The sequence below is a fragment of the Oncorhynchus gorbuscha genome, linkage group LG09 (assembly GCF_021184085.1).
Source record: "Oncorhynchus gorbuscha isolate QuinsamMale2020 ecotype Even-year linkage group LG09, OgorEven_v1.0, whole genome shotgun sequence".
Lineage (NCBI taxonomy): Eukaryota > Metazoa > Chordata > Actinopteri > Salmoniformes > Salmonidae > Oncorhynchus > Oncorhynchus gorbuscha.
In genome coordinates this window covers 66,434,934-66,451,678 of record NC_060181.1, presented here as the reverse complement: position 1 = coordinate 66,451,678, position 16,745 = coordinate 66,434,934, and the positions used below count along the sequence as shown (strand labels likewise).

General features: G+C 42.1%; 1 protein-coding gene across 1 annotated transcript in view; it reads right to left on the bottom strand.

Annotated features, from left to right (window-relative positions):
• The window catches only part of LOC124043970 (DNA-binding protein SATB2-like), an 85,710-nt gene extending 69,264 nt beyond the window's left edge, over window positions 1-16,446 (bottom strand). Inside the window, 1 exon segment of the mRNA XM_046363164.1 lies at window positions 16,295-16,446. Coding sequence (XP_046219120.1) covers window positions 16,295-16,334 — 40 coding nt within the window. The 5' untranslated portion in view covers window positions 16,335-16,446.
• Window positions 16,447-16,745: the final 299 nt, after the last annotated feature.

Below are 16,745 nucleotides of genomic sequence, written 5' to 3'. Positions count from 1 at the left end.
GACCACACACTGACTCACAGGCACACACATGGGACCCCAAGCCAGCCCTCTGAATAATACAGCCTGGGAACACACACACACACACATTCACTGTGACGACAGTCTCACACACCGTAGCCTGAGGTCCTGTGTATCATGTGCTGTGTGGACTGCAGCGACGGGCCAACGCCACGGCCACTAGATAAACTACACAGTAACAATCCTGCTACCTACATCAACAGGACCGCTGCCTGGCTCACACTACATGCCAAAGCTAACTCAACTCAGTCCCACCGCAGCGGCAGCTCGCACCAGACTCACACTACCAGGAATGGCTGTGGCTCAGATACAGTTGATATAGTCAAAGTCTTTGGTTAAAACTATGACACTAAAATGCACCTGTATGTCCAGTACTTTATTTATACATGCCATTTAGCAGACACTTTCATCCAAAGTGACATAGAGTCATGAATGCATACATTTTTATATGGGTGGCCCCAGCGGGAATCGAACCCACAATCATTTGCCCTGGGAAGTGGCAAAGACTAAATTTCGAAGTCATTATTAGTGTGCCCTCTATTTCCCCATAGACCATCCCTGCTGATATCTAATCTGCTGTTTAATAGCATAGACACACCCACCCTTGATATGTGAACACAGATAGCATGGGTTCACACAGGAAACATAGACAGAGAGAGGAGAGAACGGGGAGAGAGGGAAGAGGGGAAGAGAACAGGGAGAGAGGGAAGATGGGAAGAGAACAGGGAGAGAGGGAAGAGGGGAAGAGAACAGGGAGAGAGGGAAGAGGGGAAGAGAACAGGGAGAGAGGGAAGAGGGGAAGAGAACAGGGAGAGAGGGAAGAAGGGAAGAGAACAGGGAGGGAAGAGGGAAGAGAGGGGGAAGAGGGGAAGAGAACAGGGAGAGAGGGAAGAGGGGAAGAGAACAGGGAGAGAGGGAGAGGGAAGAGGAGAAGAGAACAGGGAGAGAGGGAAGAGTGGAAGAGAACAGGGAGAGAGGGAAGAGGGGAAGAGAACAGGGAGAGAGGGAAGAGGGGAAGAGAACAGGGAGAGAGGGAAGAGGGGAAGAGAACAGGGAGAGAGGGAAGAGGAGAAGAGAACAGGGAGAGAGGGAAGAGAACAGGGAGAGAGGGAAGAGGAGAAGAGAACAGGGAGAGAGGGAAGAGGGGAAGAGAACAGGGAGAGAGGGAAGAGGAGAAGAGAACAGGGAGAGAGGGAAGAGGAGAAGAGAACAGGGAGAGAGGGAAGAGGGGAAGAGAACAGGGAGAGAGGGAAGAGGAGAAGAGAACAGGGAGAGAGGGAAGAGGAGAAGAGAACAGGGAGAGAGGGAAGAGGAGAAGAGAACAGGGAGAGAGGGAAGAGGGGAAGAGAACAGGGGGAGAGAGGGAAGAGAGAGGGAAGAGAACAGGGAGAGAGGGAAGAGGAGAAGAGAACAGGGAGAGAGGGAAGAGGAGAAGAGAACAGGGAGAGAGGGAAGAGAACAGGGGAGAGGGAAGAGGAGAAGAGAACAGGGAGAGAGGGAAGAGGAGAAGAGAACAGGGAGAGAGGGAAGAGGAGAAGAGAACAGGGAGAGAGGAGAGGAGAAGAGAACAGGGAGAGAGGGAAGAGGAGAAGAGAACAGGGAGAGAGGGAAGAGGAGAAGAGAACAGGGAGAGAGGGAAGAGGAGAAGAGAACAGGGAGAGAGGGAAGAGGAGAAGAGAACAGGGAGAGAGGGAAGAGGAGAAGAGAACAGGGAGAGAGGGAAGAGGAGAAGAGAACAGGGAGAGAGGGAAGAGGGGAAGAGAACAGGGAGAGAGGGAAGAGGAGAAGAGAACAGGGAGAGAGGGAAGAGGGGAAGAGAACAGGGAGAGAGGGAAGAGGAGAAGAGAACAGGGAGAGAGGGAAGAGGGGAAGAGAACAGGGAGAGAGGGAAGAGAACAGGGAGAGAGGGAAGAGGAGAAGAGAACAGGGAGAGAGGGAAGAGGGGAAGAGAACAGGGAGAGAGGGAAGAGGAGAAGAGAACAGGGAGAGATGGAAGAGGGGAAGAGAACAGGGAGAGAGGGAAGAGGGGAAGAGAACAGGGAGAGAGGGAAGAGGGGAAGAGAACAGGGAGAGAGGGAAGAGGGGAAGAGAACAGGGAGAGAGGGAAGAGGGGAAGAGAACAGGGAGAGAGGGAAGAGGAGAAGAGAACAGGGAGAGATGGAAGAGGGGAAGAGAACAGGGAGAGAGGGAAGAGGGGAAGAGAACAGGGAGAGAGGGAAGAGAGGAAGAGAACAGGGAGAGAGGGAAGAGGGGAAGAGAACAGGGAGAGAGGGAAGAGGAGAAGAGAACAGGGAGAGGGAAGAGGGGAAGAGAACAGGGAGAGAGGGAAGAGGGGAAGAGAACAGGGAGAGAGGGAAGAGGGGAAGAGAACAGGGAGAGAGGGAAGAGGGGAAGAGAACAGGGAGAGAGGGAAGAGGAGAAGAGAACAGGGAGAGGGAAGAGGGGAAGAGAACAGGGAGAGAGGGAAGAGGGGAAGAGAACAGGGAGAGAGGGAAGAGGGGAAGAGAACAGGATACCATAGAAAAGGGGATGAGAGGAGCAGTCATTGTGAAGCACATTTACAGCGTCTGTCTTAAAATTAGTCATAAAAAAAGGATGGATTGGAACACAACAAAGACCAAGTTAAAAGGGCAAGAAACTGTGACAAACAAAATAATTGAAAATAATGGCTTCCTGCTGTTTATAAGTTAACCTTCATCAGTGCAGGGTGGAGTGAGGGGAGGGATGGCGCAAAAATGCAGCGGTGACAAGACTCGTTAATAGCATGCTGCTTTTGACGCAATCTTGACGCATTTGGTTATGTTCCTATTTCATCACGAATGAGTGAATCCTGTCTTGTATGCTCAAAACGTCAGATACCAGATACCAGATACCGTATTTCTGGAGTGAGAAAGTTCAAGCAGAAATAATTTTGCTGAAGTTTCTCTGACTTCAAATGTTCAAAGATGCGCTTTACAGATGATGTGCTTGTAATAAGCTAACTGGAGACCGTTTCCATTTGGGTAGACCTACGTAGGCTGTAATAACTCAGGGTTTACCGTTTAAAATGATCTTCATTAATTGACACATATTACAGTTGTGAATTCCCATAACTCGAGCGCGAAATTCGAGTAAATGGTTGGAGAAAACGCCCTGCGAAAAGTCACGGCTTTCCATCTATTCTATTTCATCTATTCCTTCGGTTATGATACGCATTTGCGCACGCTATATGGTCAATTCCTGTCCAATGCGGATCAAATGTGAGCACTGTGCCAAAATCGCAACATCTAGGCACATTTGAAACAGAACGAGATCTGGTGTGACAGACAAAAAGGCTACATCGTAAGAGCTGAAACGAATGCATTTTTCTTTGGGCTTTGGCATAGCATTTTGTTGGACTGCTTCGGGGCTCTGTTTACTCAAACACATAAGATAGACAGGAAAATAGTCGATGATGACATGTGTACGAAAATAATGCTTCTAGCCCACTTACTGGTGGCAACTGGCAACAATAAAACGGACATTCCTGATTCCTTTCTTTACTGTACTAGAATTGGCCTACATGCATTTGCCAGAGCTACTCCCCAAAATGAAATAAATGTAGACTACTTGAGTAAACCTGGTTGTGGGCCTTTCCAGGCCGAGCACAGTCAGTCTCTGTGTAACTTAATCTCGGGAGCTGATCACTGGGTTTTCAATCTACGTATTTATTTGAGAGTTTGGAACATAATAAGAATAGCTTTAAGTACCATTTAAAACTATTGCCACAACTATTGTTTTTGACATAATGGTGGGAGCGACCGTTTCCCATTTAGGCTAAAACGCATTACTTCAATCCCTGATCGCATGTTGCACGTATTGATTGCAGGAGAAAATGTAGACCTTAATTAAGCAACATTTGGGTTGAAGGGTCGCCTCCTGTCAGAATTGCATGTTTGGCTGCCCGTGGTGTGGCCTTTTGACTATGTCTCACACAAAAAAAACTCGTATAATTCGTCTGTGCCCTTGACCTGACGGTGCAGAGACTTGAGTCAGAGGCCTTCTGTTTAGGATAGGATCAGGTGACCCGCCTCTGTAAAAATGAGATTGGCTAGCCTATACACTGTCCCTACTGCCAGTGGCATTTATAACTTTGCTGCATTACGATCAAGCATTATCAGTCTATATGCCCAAGCTTTTCTCGTTTGTAGGCTATTGGTGGAGGTTGTATTAGCGAAAAGCAAGCTATGCCTAGTAACCTGCAGGAGATCGAAGTAGCTATGGAATATTAGACAGTTATGAAATATATATTCCCATATACCGTAACGTGCTTATTATGCCACTAATCAATTCATACATTATACGATTTAAATATAACAAATAGCCTATTACGCACGCCTTCTTCTTAGAGCTTCTACAATGACCTACAGTTAGTTAGACAAGTTACCAAATCGTTTAATACTGCAGAGGAAACGACAGGCTTCTGCTGCTACCTCGCAGTCTAACCAAGGTGAGAGAAGCAAACTGGGTCTGTGAAAGTGATTCAGCCACCCTATGAGGATAGTGGCAGATCAATCGAAAGTGCTTCTTTATTATTCAATAATCTATACCAACGAATTTTGGCATATAGGTTTTATAAGGGTGCTTAGAAGGCAAAGGTCGGAATTATTACTCGTATTATCACATGAAGGCCTAAGCTATTGGATTAATTAGAATACATTTGATTATATTTCAAATAGGTTTCAAATAATATCGGCTAATATCCATCAAAAGATTATACAATTAATTCACGTTAACTGATTACATTATTTAAAGAATGAATGATCGAGTTAATATTTATCGTTTCCGTAGGCTTAACTTCATGAGTGGAAATTAACGTCATTCTAAATTCAAAACTCGGCTGTTAATTTCCAACTTCAAGAAGTAACGGCTTGCTCATTATTTGAAATGTTATGGAGACGTGCAAAAACAAAATCTAATCATGACACAGTGTATTGTGGGATTTTCCTAAAACAACAGTTAAATCCAAATCTTCAATTAGGTTAAATACTAATCTAATGTTACAAGTAAAAGACAAGATAAATGAACAGACAGACAGACAGACAGACAGACAGACAGACAGACAGACAGACAGACAGACAGACAGACAGACAGACAGACAGACAGACAGACAGACAGACAGACAGACAGACAGACAGACAGACAGACAGACAGACAGACAGACAGACAGACAGACAGACAGACAGACAGACAGACAGACAGACAGACAGACAAATGTAAATAAATATGTTCCATATTGGGACAAACACGCACGTTGGCGAGAGTAGCAGGTCTCTTAGACAATCGGTGAATTTACAGGTTATTCTCTCAACCAATGGAACAGTGGATAGGCTGGAATAGCACGTGCAACCCAGCCTACGCAGGAAAGTGCATTCATGATTTGTTTGGAAACTTTTGCATTAAAGATAAATAAAAAAGGGTCAAGATAAACCTTGTTGTGACATAGGGCCAACTCTACTATGAATGAGATGCTTCTATTGATACATTCTTATGGACACTGAATATATTCTTTAGAAAGATGATTCCAACGGCGGCACAGAAAGAAAATGGAATCTATGTCTACATGACCTATTTTAGATTGATAGGCCTACGATAAATATAAGACTTTACAGCGCACATGGAGTTATCAAAGTAACTGTTTCCACTTTATTACTCAAAAATGAACACGTTGCCGTTTCATCAACTGGAAATGTGCAATTCCAAATGTAAAAAGTAGACGTTACCGTTTCATCAACTGGAAATGTGCAATCCCAAATGTAAAAAGGAGACGTTACCGTTTCATCAACTGGAAATGTGCAATCCCAAATGTAAAAAGGAGACGTTACCGTTTCATCAACTGGAAATGTGCAATCCCAAATGTAAAAAGTAGACGTTACCGTTTCATCAACTGGAAATGTGCACCGTTTCATCAACTGGAAATGTGCAATCCCAAATGTAAAAAGGAGACGTTACCGTTTCATCAACTGGAAATGTGCAATCCCAAATGTAAAAAGTAGTCAAATAATCATGAAAAAAGAAACCACATACATAGCTAGAAATGTTTTCCCCACGATGCTTCCTTTGACCTTTCTAACGCACGGGTACCATCAATCAGGTGAACTAGAATGATAGGCCTAAATAACCCACATGTAGCCTGTGTGAAATCATTATTATGGAAATGGAATGATAATCATGAGTTATGGTTAGTTATTATTATCAATCAGTAGGCTAATTAAATAATAATTGTCATCATTGTCATTATTACATTGGACTATTAATATAGGCAATAATACTAATAATAATACATTATGTAATAGATCGTTTTGTCTGGTGACGAAAGCTGTGTCCAAATAGCCTACATTGTTATGGGGATTAACTGACCAAAACAATGAATTGAAGATAGGATATGCTACAGGCCTATTAATAAAGTTTGAAACCAATAGCCTACAGCCTATCAGCCATTATAGCAATCATCACTGTAAACGAAATTGTTATTAGGCCTATGTTGTACTTTTCAATTAACATCTGAAGGTAAAATAATCAACTATAACCCCAGATAGGCTATTTACCCCTAGGTGCAACAAGTGATTTCTCTTTCTCGTTATCGACCGCATTACTGCATAACATCGCTGCTGCTGATGTGTTGTGTTGTCAGAAGAAACACAAGATTAATGGCTTATTACAATGAATGGGAAATCGATGGAAACGGTCAGGTTAGTCATTACGGAACACCTCTGACTAGTACTTACTGTTTATGGGGTGTCTGTACCTCTGCTGGCCGTTGAGGAGGCTCTGTCCATTGATTAAAATTATTGAATCCAGGGCTGGGCTGCGTCGGGTCCACGACCGGCAGAGATCCGCTGGAGTCTGTGCTGGTGGACACAACTTCGTGCCCCAAGCGCTGGATGTGAGCGAGTCCGAGAGAAATGAGAGAGATGGGAGACAAAGGTAGACAATGTGCGTTGGTTTATTGTCTGTGTGAGAGTGGTGTTCGCCTCAGAGAGAGAGAGAGAGAGAAAGAGAGAGAGAGAGTGTCTCTTTCGCTCGAGACCAGTGCGTCGAGGTTTGTTTGCTGAGTGCGCGGGGATCTTGCTGGAGTTCGAGCCGCTGCGTCTCGCGGCGCAGATAAACTTGTCAACCGGCCAGTTGGAGTCGTTTGATCGCACGTTGTGTCCTGTCGTCCCCGGTTAGACACGGCCGAGCCACAAATCGGTCCTCTTCTGAACTCGTGGTTTCTTCACCGGCGGGAACAAGGAAAACGCAAAACGCATCATAAGGAAAATGTTCCGGTGAACAACAGGCAAAACAACCAAGTCGCTCAAGCAAAACAGACCGAAATCAAAATGTCTGCGACAAAGAGAAGGTGTTAACTGAAGACATCTCGATAGAACAGTCACAATTTCGCGCAAAACAATCTGCGTGTCACTTTCAATCTTTCCGGTGCCAACGGGCGCTAACTGACAGCGGGTTCACAAAAGAGGGAGGCGAGAGGGGTGGAGAAAGAAGAAAGCAAGCGCGGGGGAGAGGGGAGGGGCGTCAAAAGTCATTTGGCCTATTCCTCAGCATGAGCATTTCGTGTCTCGCTGCAAACTCTAATATTCTGCACTGACTTGTTTTTTTTCCCCTTTCAAATATTTGATTTGGATGTGAGACTGTGCGCCATCGCCATTCCCACATATTTGATTTCGGATACAATGTGTGCCTTTGTCAGTAGGTTAACTTTTATATGAAGAGTTTTAAAAATACATTTTACTATTTAAATCAGGACATATGCTGTTGTGCCAGATACAAGTTGATATTACTGAATAATAGCCTATTTAACAATAAATAGTTAGCCTATCAGGAATGCAGATGAAACAGAAAGGCCTATAGATTTAATTCCATGCTCAGCAAAGACATCAGTAGTCTAATAAACGTACATATATTGTAGCCGTCCCTGTCTCTGTCTGTCTTTGCCTGTCTGTTTTATTCATATATTGTGTAAATACAGCAGGAGTGCGCTGTCATGGGAAATCATTGCATAATAAACTACATTCTTTATCGACAGATGTCACCGGCTTTTAATAAATAACGAGGCCAAACGGTTTAACGAATGAACGGCTCTCCCCAGGTCGCCGTGACTGCAGTAAACCAAGGAGAGGGCCACACAAAACTGTCTGTCCTAAATATTTGATGAGCTCGTTTCCACTTTCGTTGTGGCCTAAGGTCACTTTCGATACCACATTGTGTGATGGTAGGTGAAAACGTAAGCATATCAGTTTATGGTTGGCACCGTGGCAATATGGAAGGGCTCACTTAGCTGCGCCTTTTACTTTCGGTGTCATTGCAAGACTCCAATCCCTCGGAATAAATAGGATATTAGGCCTATAAATAATGGTTAAAGAATGATGTAATGTGTAGGCTGAAGGAGTATGCATGCACAATTTTAAAAAAATACCTGTATTGTTTTGTTTTTATTAACACAGTCAAAGCTTATGCAAAGCTTAGCCTACTTGATAACTGAGTCTACAGGCTCGAGAGAGTCCCGGAGGGTCCACGTGCGTGACTGCAAGCCAGTCAGTCTCAGAAAGAAAGAGAGGGGAGGGGGGCAATAGGGGTCAATAGGAGATACAGTGGCGCATGCAGCAATATTTAATGCAGTCCCAAACGCTACTTTTGGTCATCCTATTACATTTTGCAGTGTTTCGTAATGCATGAAATAACAATTGGCGTTTTGATTTAAGGAATCGATTAGACAGTCTCTGGAGATTAGAAATATTGTGAAAACGCTTGGGTCACATTCGTTTTTTAAGTGGCGGCCCAATGACGTCAAAACATCATGACGTAAAGGTCAGACAAAACTGATCCAATTATCGTCTCCGAATGAACGCAAGACTGATCAGCAGCAGCCGAGAGCTGGTAGAGACTGGTAGCTGGGCTAAAAAAATGATTTAAAGTGCCAGAGATGGCAACTTGGAATCATGTCGTTTGTGGTTACAGTGTTATCTTTGCCAACTCACTCACATTGTTAACATCCTTTGCCAACCCCTCTCCCTAAGTCACATCCATAAAACTCTAAATTGTCCAATTCAATATAATTACAAGTAAACTGGATATGAGTGCGTCCGCAGAAGCTTACCTTGTTTGTAGCACTCAAATGAAGGTCGCGAACGTCGACAGTTGGCAGTTCTGGAACCGTTCTGCTGATCGCAGTGTTCTCCGTGCAGAATACACGAGATGAGCGCTGGGGTGCGTGGAGGGATAGTGGTAAAACACCAGACGAGGCGCGTAGCTCATTCGTCAATAATATTAAATATGTTAATGACGATGATGTAGCAGTGCGTGGGCGAGAGAACACTGTCTGGTCTGTGCGTAAAGTTTCCTCAAAACGCTTCTGGGAACTAATAACATTTGAATGTATAACTTTTGTCCAGACAATTGCCAACTTTATCATTGATTTGTAAAAGTATTATAGACCAATTTATCAACGTGTGTCTTTGGGGGCAGGCATATGAACACATGCCATCTCCCTCTCCTTATCCTATGTGTTTGTGTTGGTTGGATATATGACGTGCGTATGTGTTTGTGTGTATGTGTGTTTGTGTGTTTGTGTGTTTGTGTGCTTGTGCTTGTGCGTGCGTGTAAATAATAATAATGTGTGTGTGTGTGTGTGTGTGTGTGTGTGTGTGTGTGTGTGTGTGTGTGTGTGTGTGTGTGTGTGTGTGTGTGTGTGTGTGTGTGTGTGTGTGTGTGTGTGTGTGTGTGTGTGTGTGTGTGTGTGTGTGTGTGTGTGTGTGTGTGTGTGTGTGTGTGTGTGTGTGTGTTAACGAGTTGGGGGTTGCAAATGGTAAGAGGATGGTATAATTAAAACATTTAACACAGTGCGCTAAACCCCTGCTCCATTTTCTGAAGTGATCTTTAAAATACTTTTTTTCTGCAGTGAGAACATTTTGGGGCGCGAAATGCTCGACCTCAGTTTATATAAAGAACCAGCAGAGTTTTAAAAGTCCTAAAGCTACACTGTGGCCGACGTGACCTCGGAAAATATGTAATTTGTTAGACCAATGGTTTTAACTTAACCTAAAAATGTTCCCATTTCAAATAGAAAATTAGAGGTAATCTTCATTTATATGTCAAAACGAGCTGTTTAATTAAATGGACAAAAAGCGAAGGCTTGGCACGAAGCGTCACTTTACGCAGCAATCTGTATGTATTTTCTTGTCACAAGGAGAAATATTCTTTACGCGCCACTAAACGATAGAGATGTGTCATTTAAAATGTCTCTAGAAGAACAGGCAATCAAAATGGCAATGTCCTTACAAGTGAAATAATAATGAAAATAGTGAAAATAGTGAAAATAATTTTTTGGTAGCCTATAGAATGTGATCTTTTATCTTCATCATCATTAAATATCATTATTGATATAGAGCCTATAAATCATTTATAGCCTACTATTCTTATGAATATAATTCCTATTTTTTTCTGACACGGAATATGACTTCATTTATCATTTACTTAAGAACATATCTAAATATTACTAAAACTGTATTAGGCTGCCTATCAAACGATACGTTTAACTAGGCAAGTCAGTAAAAGTCAGTAAAAGAACAAGTTCTTATTATCAATGACGGCCTAGGAACAGTGGGTTAACTGCCCGTTCAGGGGCAGAACGACAGATATTTACCTTGTCAGCTCGGGAATTCGAACTTGCAACCTTTCGGTTACAAGTCCAACGCTCTAGGCTATCTGCCGCCCCATTAAAGGCGCTTGCCGTGAAACTTAGCTGCCTTGTAGAAAGGTCCTTACCCGAATTTATCACAAGGATTTTCCTAAAGATGAAATTAAATAACTACATATTTTATAACTGCTGAATACCTACAGTTTGAATTGTTTCGCAGACGTTTTTCAAGAAAGAAGAAAGCAATACATAATGCATGCATTTGGGCACAGGTGAATGGTTAAAAGAGGATTAGGATTTTTCATTTTAACAATTAAACTATCTAATTAAACTAATCTCATAGGTATTATCACATAAATACAAATAAATAGGCCTATACAGAATAATTGGACTGAGCGGTGACCAGTATGAGTATATCATTATTATGTCGCTAATGATTAAATCGCTCATTTTCATAGCCATTTAAAACATAAAATGGATAGCATATTCAACCTGTGGATAATACAATTCTCTAACACATTTCGTTTCAGTACTAGGCCTATGTGGGGAGAGAAGAAGTGAACAAATAGGATCTATGTGTGAATATTCTTCCGTGTATTTATTCAACGAAATGTTTTGCTAACTGATGTGCATTTCACCTCGTGCAAAGCAGCCATTCCATAGCTGTTTTGGTTCTTCTAAATAATTGAACACTGATTGGGGACTCCTTTGCCTTTGCGTCTCTCCTGCACTCACTCCACTCTATTTATTTTGAATTTCTTGGAAACTGGGAATCTAAAAGTATAAGACTGCTCAGGGGCAGGGAGGCAGTAGTAGCGGGGAGCTCAAACTAGCGGGAAACTTTAGAATGCCGTGAAACAATGAAAAATTGATCTCGACAATAGCCCCAATAGAAAACAATCAGAAAGAAGCATTTCAATCATTTACAAGACGAAATATCCCTGAAGCTTTTGTAAAATATGATCGTAAATATGAAGCAGTTAGGGCAATTGAGCACACAACATCCCAGGGTAAAATGAAAGCCTTATCTTGGGTGCCAATACAAATAGACCCACATTGGGATGAGAGAGGAGAGGCCTTGCTGGGAGGTCTGCATGCACAGAAGGACCGGGCTCCAATGAGCCTCCTGGACGAGCTGACTGAGACGGAGCAGTCACTGGATGCCATCTGATTCTAAGCCCCTCTGAGCCCATTGCGTCACTGCAGCCTCCAAATAAGAATAACAGTCTTTTATTTGTTTCCCATTGAAGTCCCTGCTAGGATTTGATAAGAAATGATCCGGTGATTTGACGTAGACCTCCGGCACAAATATCATTTCATTTCAAGAAGTCAGCAGAATAACTTAAAGAAGAATGCATCTGGAATATGTCAGCCTGATGCCTAATTAGCACCGCCGTTATGACTGTAGCTTATGTGTGTGTGTTGTGTGTGCAACATGTTAACAATAGCGCTGCAATGAACCGAAATGGCAATTAAGGTAATGTATGCTCCTATAAAATAGCCTGCTAACGCTTCCTATGTTTTTCATTGGTCATCTCATTTGCTCAGTGTATAGTGACAGCGAGACACCAAGATAGTTAAACCTGTCACTTCATGTAGAAATAGCACGACTGTGTGGAGGTTTATGGAATAGCAAGATAATGGATTGCACACGTTGTTGAAATATAAAGGGCGCATGGAAATCATTTTTGCATTGAAGACATGATATTGTCTATTCACAAATCAAAACCCGACACGACTATTTCCTGGAGGTGGAAGAATAAATATGCCTACCGATAGTCATTTTCTGTCTAACATATAAACGAATAAAATACTACTATTTCTGTTGTGATATTTATACATTATTATATTTAACATGTGTCTATTTACAGTTTATGTATATGTACAGGTTACAGGTTACAGTTATAACCAATAAACAAAGACAACATCTGACTGAACCCATGCCTGCTGGACTTCCATCCTTTTAACCAATAGGAGAAACCTATGCTTTTAATGGGCTTTTTCGAACCTGAAGGATAAATAATTTAATGGACATAGACTGGCCAAAGTAGGCCATGGGGTGCCAATCGAGCTGTGCACAAAGCCACAGGCCAAGGAAGTCTGTGAAACGTTTATTGGCGAATTAAAATCGGCAGGAGGGCCACTGCTCGCTGTGGTCACAAACACCAACATGGTAATTTAGTATAAACTACAACTGGGACCACACATTCCTTTAACATGGTGATATTGTAAGGAGTATATTATCCCTGCTGAGAGGTGATATGGAGAGCAAAGGGGTCCATTTAAATTCGAACAAATAAATTTATAATAATAATAATAATAACATCATTAAAATATAAATAATAACATCGACCACAACAACTAGGAGGCATAATAATAATAATAATAACAACAACAACAACAACAACAACAACAGCCATTAATAATAATACAATAATTCCTCGAAATAGTTAATTGAATGCATGTAAAATGTAGGCTAAGTATTGAGTAAATAAATGGTCTAAGCATGGTAAACCCTCGCTTTAACGAAAATATAACTGCTCAATGAACCATGCCTTAAATCATCTATAATTGGAGACGAAGGAAACTAATGCAAAACGAATGGCTGACGTTACAGTACAAAACAGACAATTAAACAACATCTTTCAAAAATAAATACATATTTAGCAGAAGCGCAATTTCTTAAACCAGATTCTTAACCCACGTCAATGGTGCAATGTAGGCTATCTTAATTCATAAGGATATATTAGGCCATGTACAATTCAAGTTGGGAATAGGCATGTCATACGATTCAAATTGGAAATGGGCAGGTCACTCAATTGTTGGCGTCAATATTTGCATCACATGGGCCAATGATTGCACATGATTTGTTGTCAAATTAATTCATAACTCATAAACACGACCTTCAAATCCATTGCCAATCATGTTCTACACCGATTATAGCCCACCAAACACCATCCACAAAAATAATTATAATAGATCAGTAATAGTTGCCTATGTAGTCTTCAACCAAAGTATATTTGGATAACTTTCTATCGAAATATACCAACATATAAAGGGCACAGCTCGACAATATCAAATGCAAGCAAACGTTTGCGTTTGGCGCATGAGTGGACATTAAAGTGCACTTGAATGACTCCGCTTCAAGTGATCCACGACTTTCTGGGACTTTCTGGGAGTGAACTAGAGGCGTGTCTAATGGCTTGTTTTTAAAGGATGTATCTCATTGCCGGTTAGGATTCATTTATATTTCAAACAACATTCTAATAGACGCAGTGGCAGTTGGAGCGTACCTTCAGCCACAGTCCAAATTGTTTCCATACAGAGGTCATGACTCCGAGTCCATTATTGCTCCGAAGCACCATTTCTCACTATGCGCCTCCTGCGCTTTAGCGCTGCTGTCAGGAGGATTTACATTCGCTCCACGCGACTCACGACTGTATGCTAGAAAGATACAGTGGTTTAATACATATGGTTAACATCCCAAATACTGTTTACTCTGCACATAGCCATATGTGGCATCTATGTGTTTAAATACTGAGCTTATTGTCAGCCTGCAGTGACAATGTCCCTAGACCATTAATACAGAGAGCATGATCAACCAAAGTAGTAGCAGTAGCAAGCTCCTGAATTCAAATATATATATATTTCATTATTTATATTTATTTATATATATGTAATCATCAATTAAAAAATAATTTTATGAAAGTCAGAAAAAAATATATTGTTTTGTTTTATTTAGAGAATATTCGATTGCTGTGGATTTTGTTTTGGTTTAGCAATTGTGCAGAAAGGTTCTAAGACGGTAGGCGACATAAAGCCCATTATAACAGACCTGTTGGGATAGGATACAATAAAAAGCGTCAGCAGCAAAGGTAGGTTTGTGCTTCTGCTGGATCCAGTTTTACTTTACCCTACAGTAGGCCTACAACTGAAAACAATCTAGTACGAACCCTGAGCAAACTTCAGTTTTTACTATTCATGGAAATTGGGTATATCACGAATAACAGTAATCTTCTTATGCCTGTTTCAAAGTTCAGTCCTTGAGAGCTATGATATGCAACAAAGAGGATTGTTTTCCTTTCGCTAAGTGCAATGAACCTGGCAGCCTCTTTTCTCCGAATACGTTTTTACCTGAAATAAAATCCGCCTGACCAAAGACGCAGAGGAAGAAAAGTTGGAGGGAGAAAGAGAGTTGTTAGAGTCAGCACTCTGCACTATGTCATTGGGCAGAAGTATTTGACATTTGGAATTATCTGTAAATACTTCATTAAACTGTGTATGAGTTACCCCTTGTGCCTCACGGTCCACTTCTGGTAAGATTTACAAATGATAACATAAACATACCAAACAAGAAAATCAATTCGAGTTTGAAAAAGGAGGAGGGGAAAGAGAGGGGCTCCTGAGCTTTACGAATTTGATCGGCCCACTTAACAACAAAACCGCGGAGGTCGAGTAATGAGGGTTGGAACACGCGCCCAATGTTTGGGCCAGGAATCATTTGTCCATACATTAACAGTCCTGCAAAAGAACAGCATGCCAGAGTTGCGTTATTGTCAATAATTGCACAACATTCTTCATATCACTTGCTTCCTACTGCACGGGATATATCAAAAGCACTTACTGCAAATTACGAGGAGAAATCATGGAATATCGGTGTGCTAGATAGCCAGGGAGACAATAATTATCCCAATGGTCAACTGGCCATTGGCATATTATTGCTCAATGAAGGACTCAACAGGTAGTTTACTGCATATATTATGGAATGGCGTTTTCTGGATATTTTATTTTCTGAAATGAGTTAGCAGTCGACAATGGGTAAGCCTACTAACAATGAGGGCAAGCACTAATGGGTGAGTGAGTGAGTATCTGCCAGACCAAAGGCACATCAGCAAAATGATAGGCTTACTGGTTCTTGAGGGTATGTGGTGTTTGGGTTGGGATTGGGGACATAAAGCACCAAGTTAAAGCACCAAGAGATTACAACTTCCAACCCCCTCTCCTTGTCACACATTTACCCATGTCAGTCTGTCTGTGGCCAATGCTGCCTGCTATGTCAGCTCTGACCCCAAAGCCCGAAAGGAGACATCAAGCTCAGGTATATGTTGAAAGGACATGGAAACAGATACCGTTGGAAATTATATCCCTATTTTTCAACCTAGGCATAAGGATTCATGTGGGCAAGGAGGTAGGTAGGGGAGAGAGAAAAAGAGAGGGAGAGGGGGGAAACAGGGAGATAAGGAAGAGGGAGAAGGATCTTATCTGTTCATCAATGGAGGAGGGGCTGGGGGGGGCGTTTATAGCTACTGATGCTGAAGCCATTTGAGTCGTCAAAGGGATCAAAGTCCACTTTAACTAAGTCCAGGAGACAGAACCACAAACACATTTCTAATTCATGAACAACACACAAGGTCCAACATCAAACACATACACTGATGCACGCATGCACACACACACGCACCCATCAATGATTGTGGCCTTTTACTGAGGTCACCTGAGTATCTCTCAACAATGAATGAGAATTCTGGAGGAAAATGTCAGGCTCAGCATATATATCACTCTACATGGCTTTGTTGTGATGTCCAGTTGACCTGATCTAAATAGATGTTGATGTATTCTTACCATGAGTTTGATTAGACCCTGGGGTCTTCTGGCTCTGCATGGTCCAGTCCCAATCAGCATGTCACTGTCTCAGCCGTCCCTCAGTTCTTTTGTCTCAAATGCATCTGACGTGCCTTTCCAAATACGGACAGGAGAATTGCCTTGTGGGTAAGACAATGGCAGTGACGGGCAGTCTAGTTTCTGTTTGTGAATCCCCTCATTGGCGGAGCTTGCTGCCATGAAAGATGTCAATCATTGATTGATAGACACCAATGAGGAAGCTTCAAATCTCCCAGATAAATCCCTTTGATTTGCTAAAGTACAAAAAGCTACATAAAAAGGGTGAATCATTGAAAGCAGATACCTGGTTCTGAGGCACCAACACGGGGAGGTAGTCGATTCCCCCATTTAGAAAATACTCGGTTCCACAGGAGTGAAGTGACCATTTCATATTGTGTGTTTATGTGTGCGC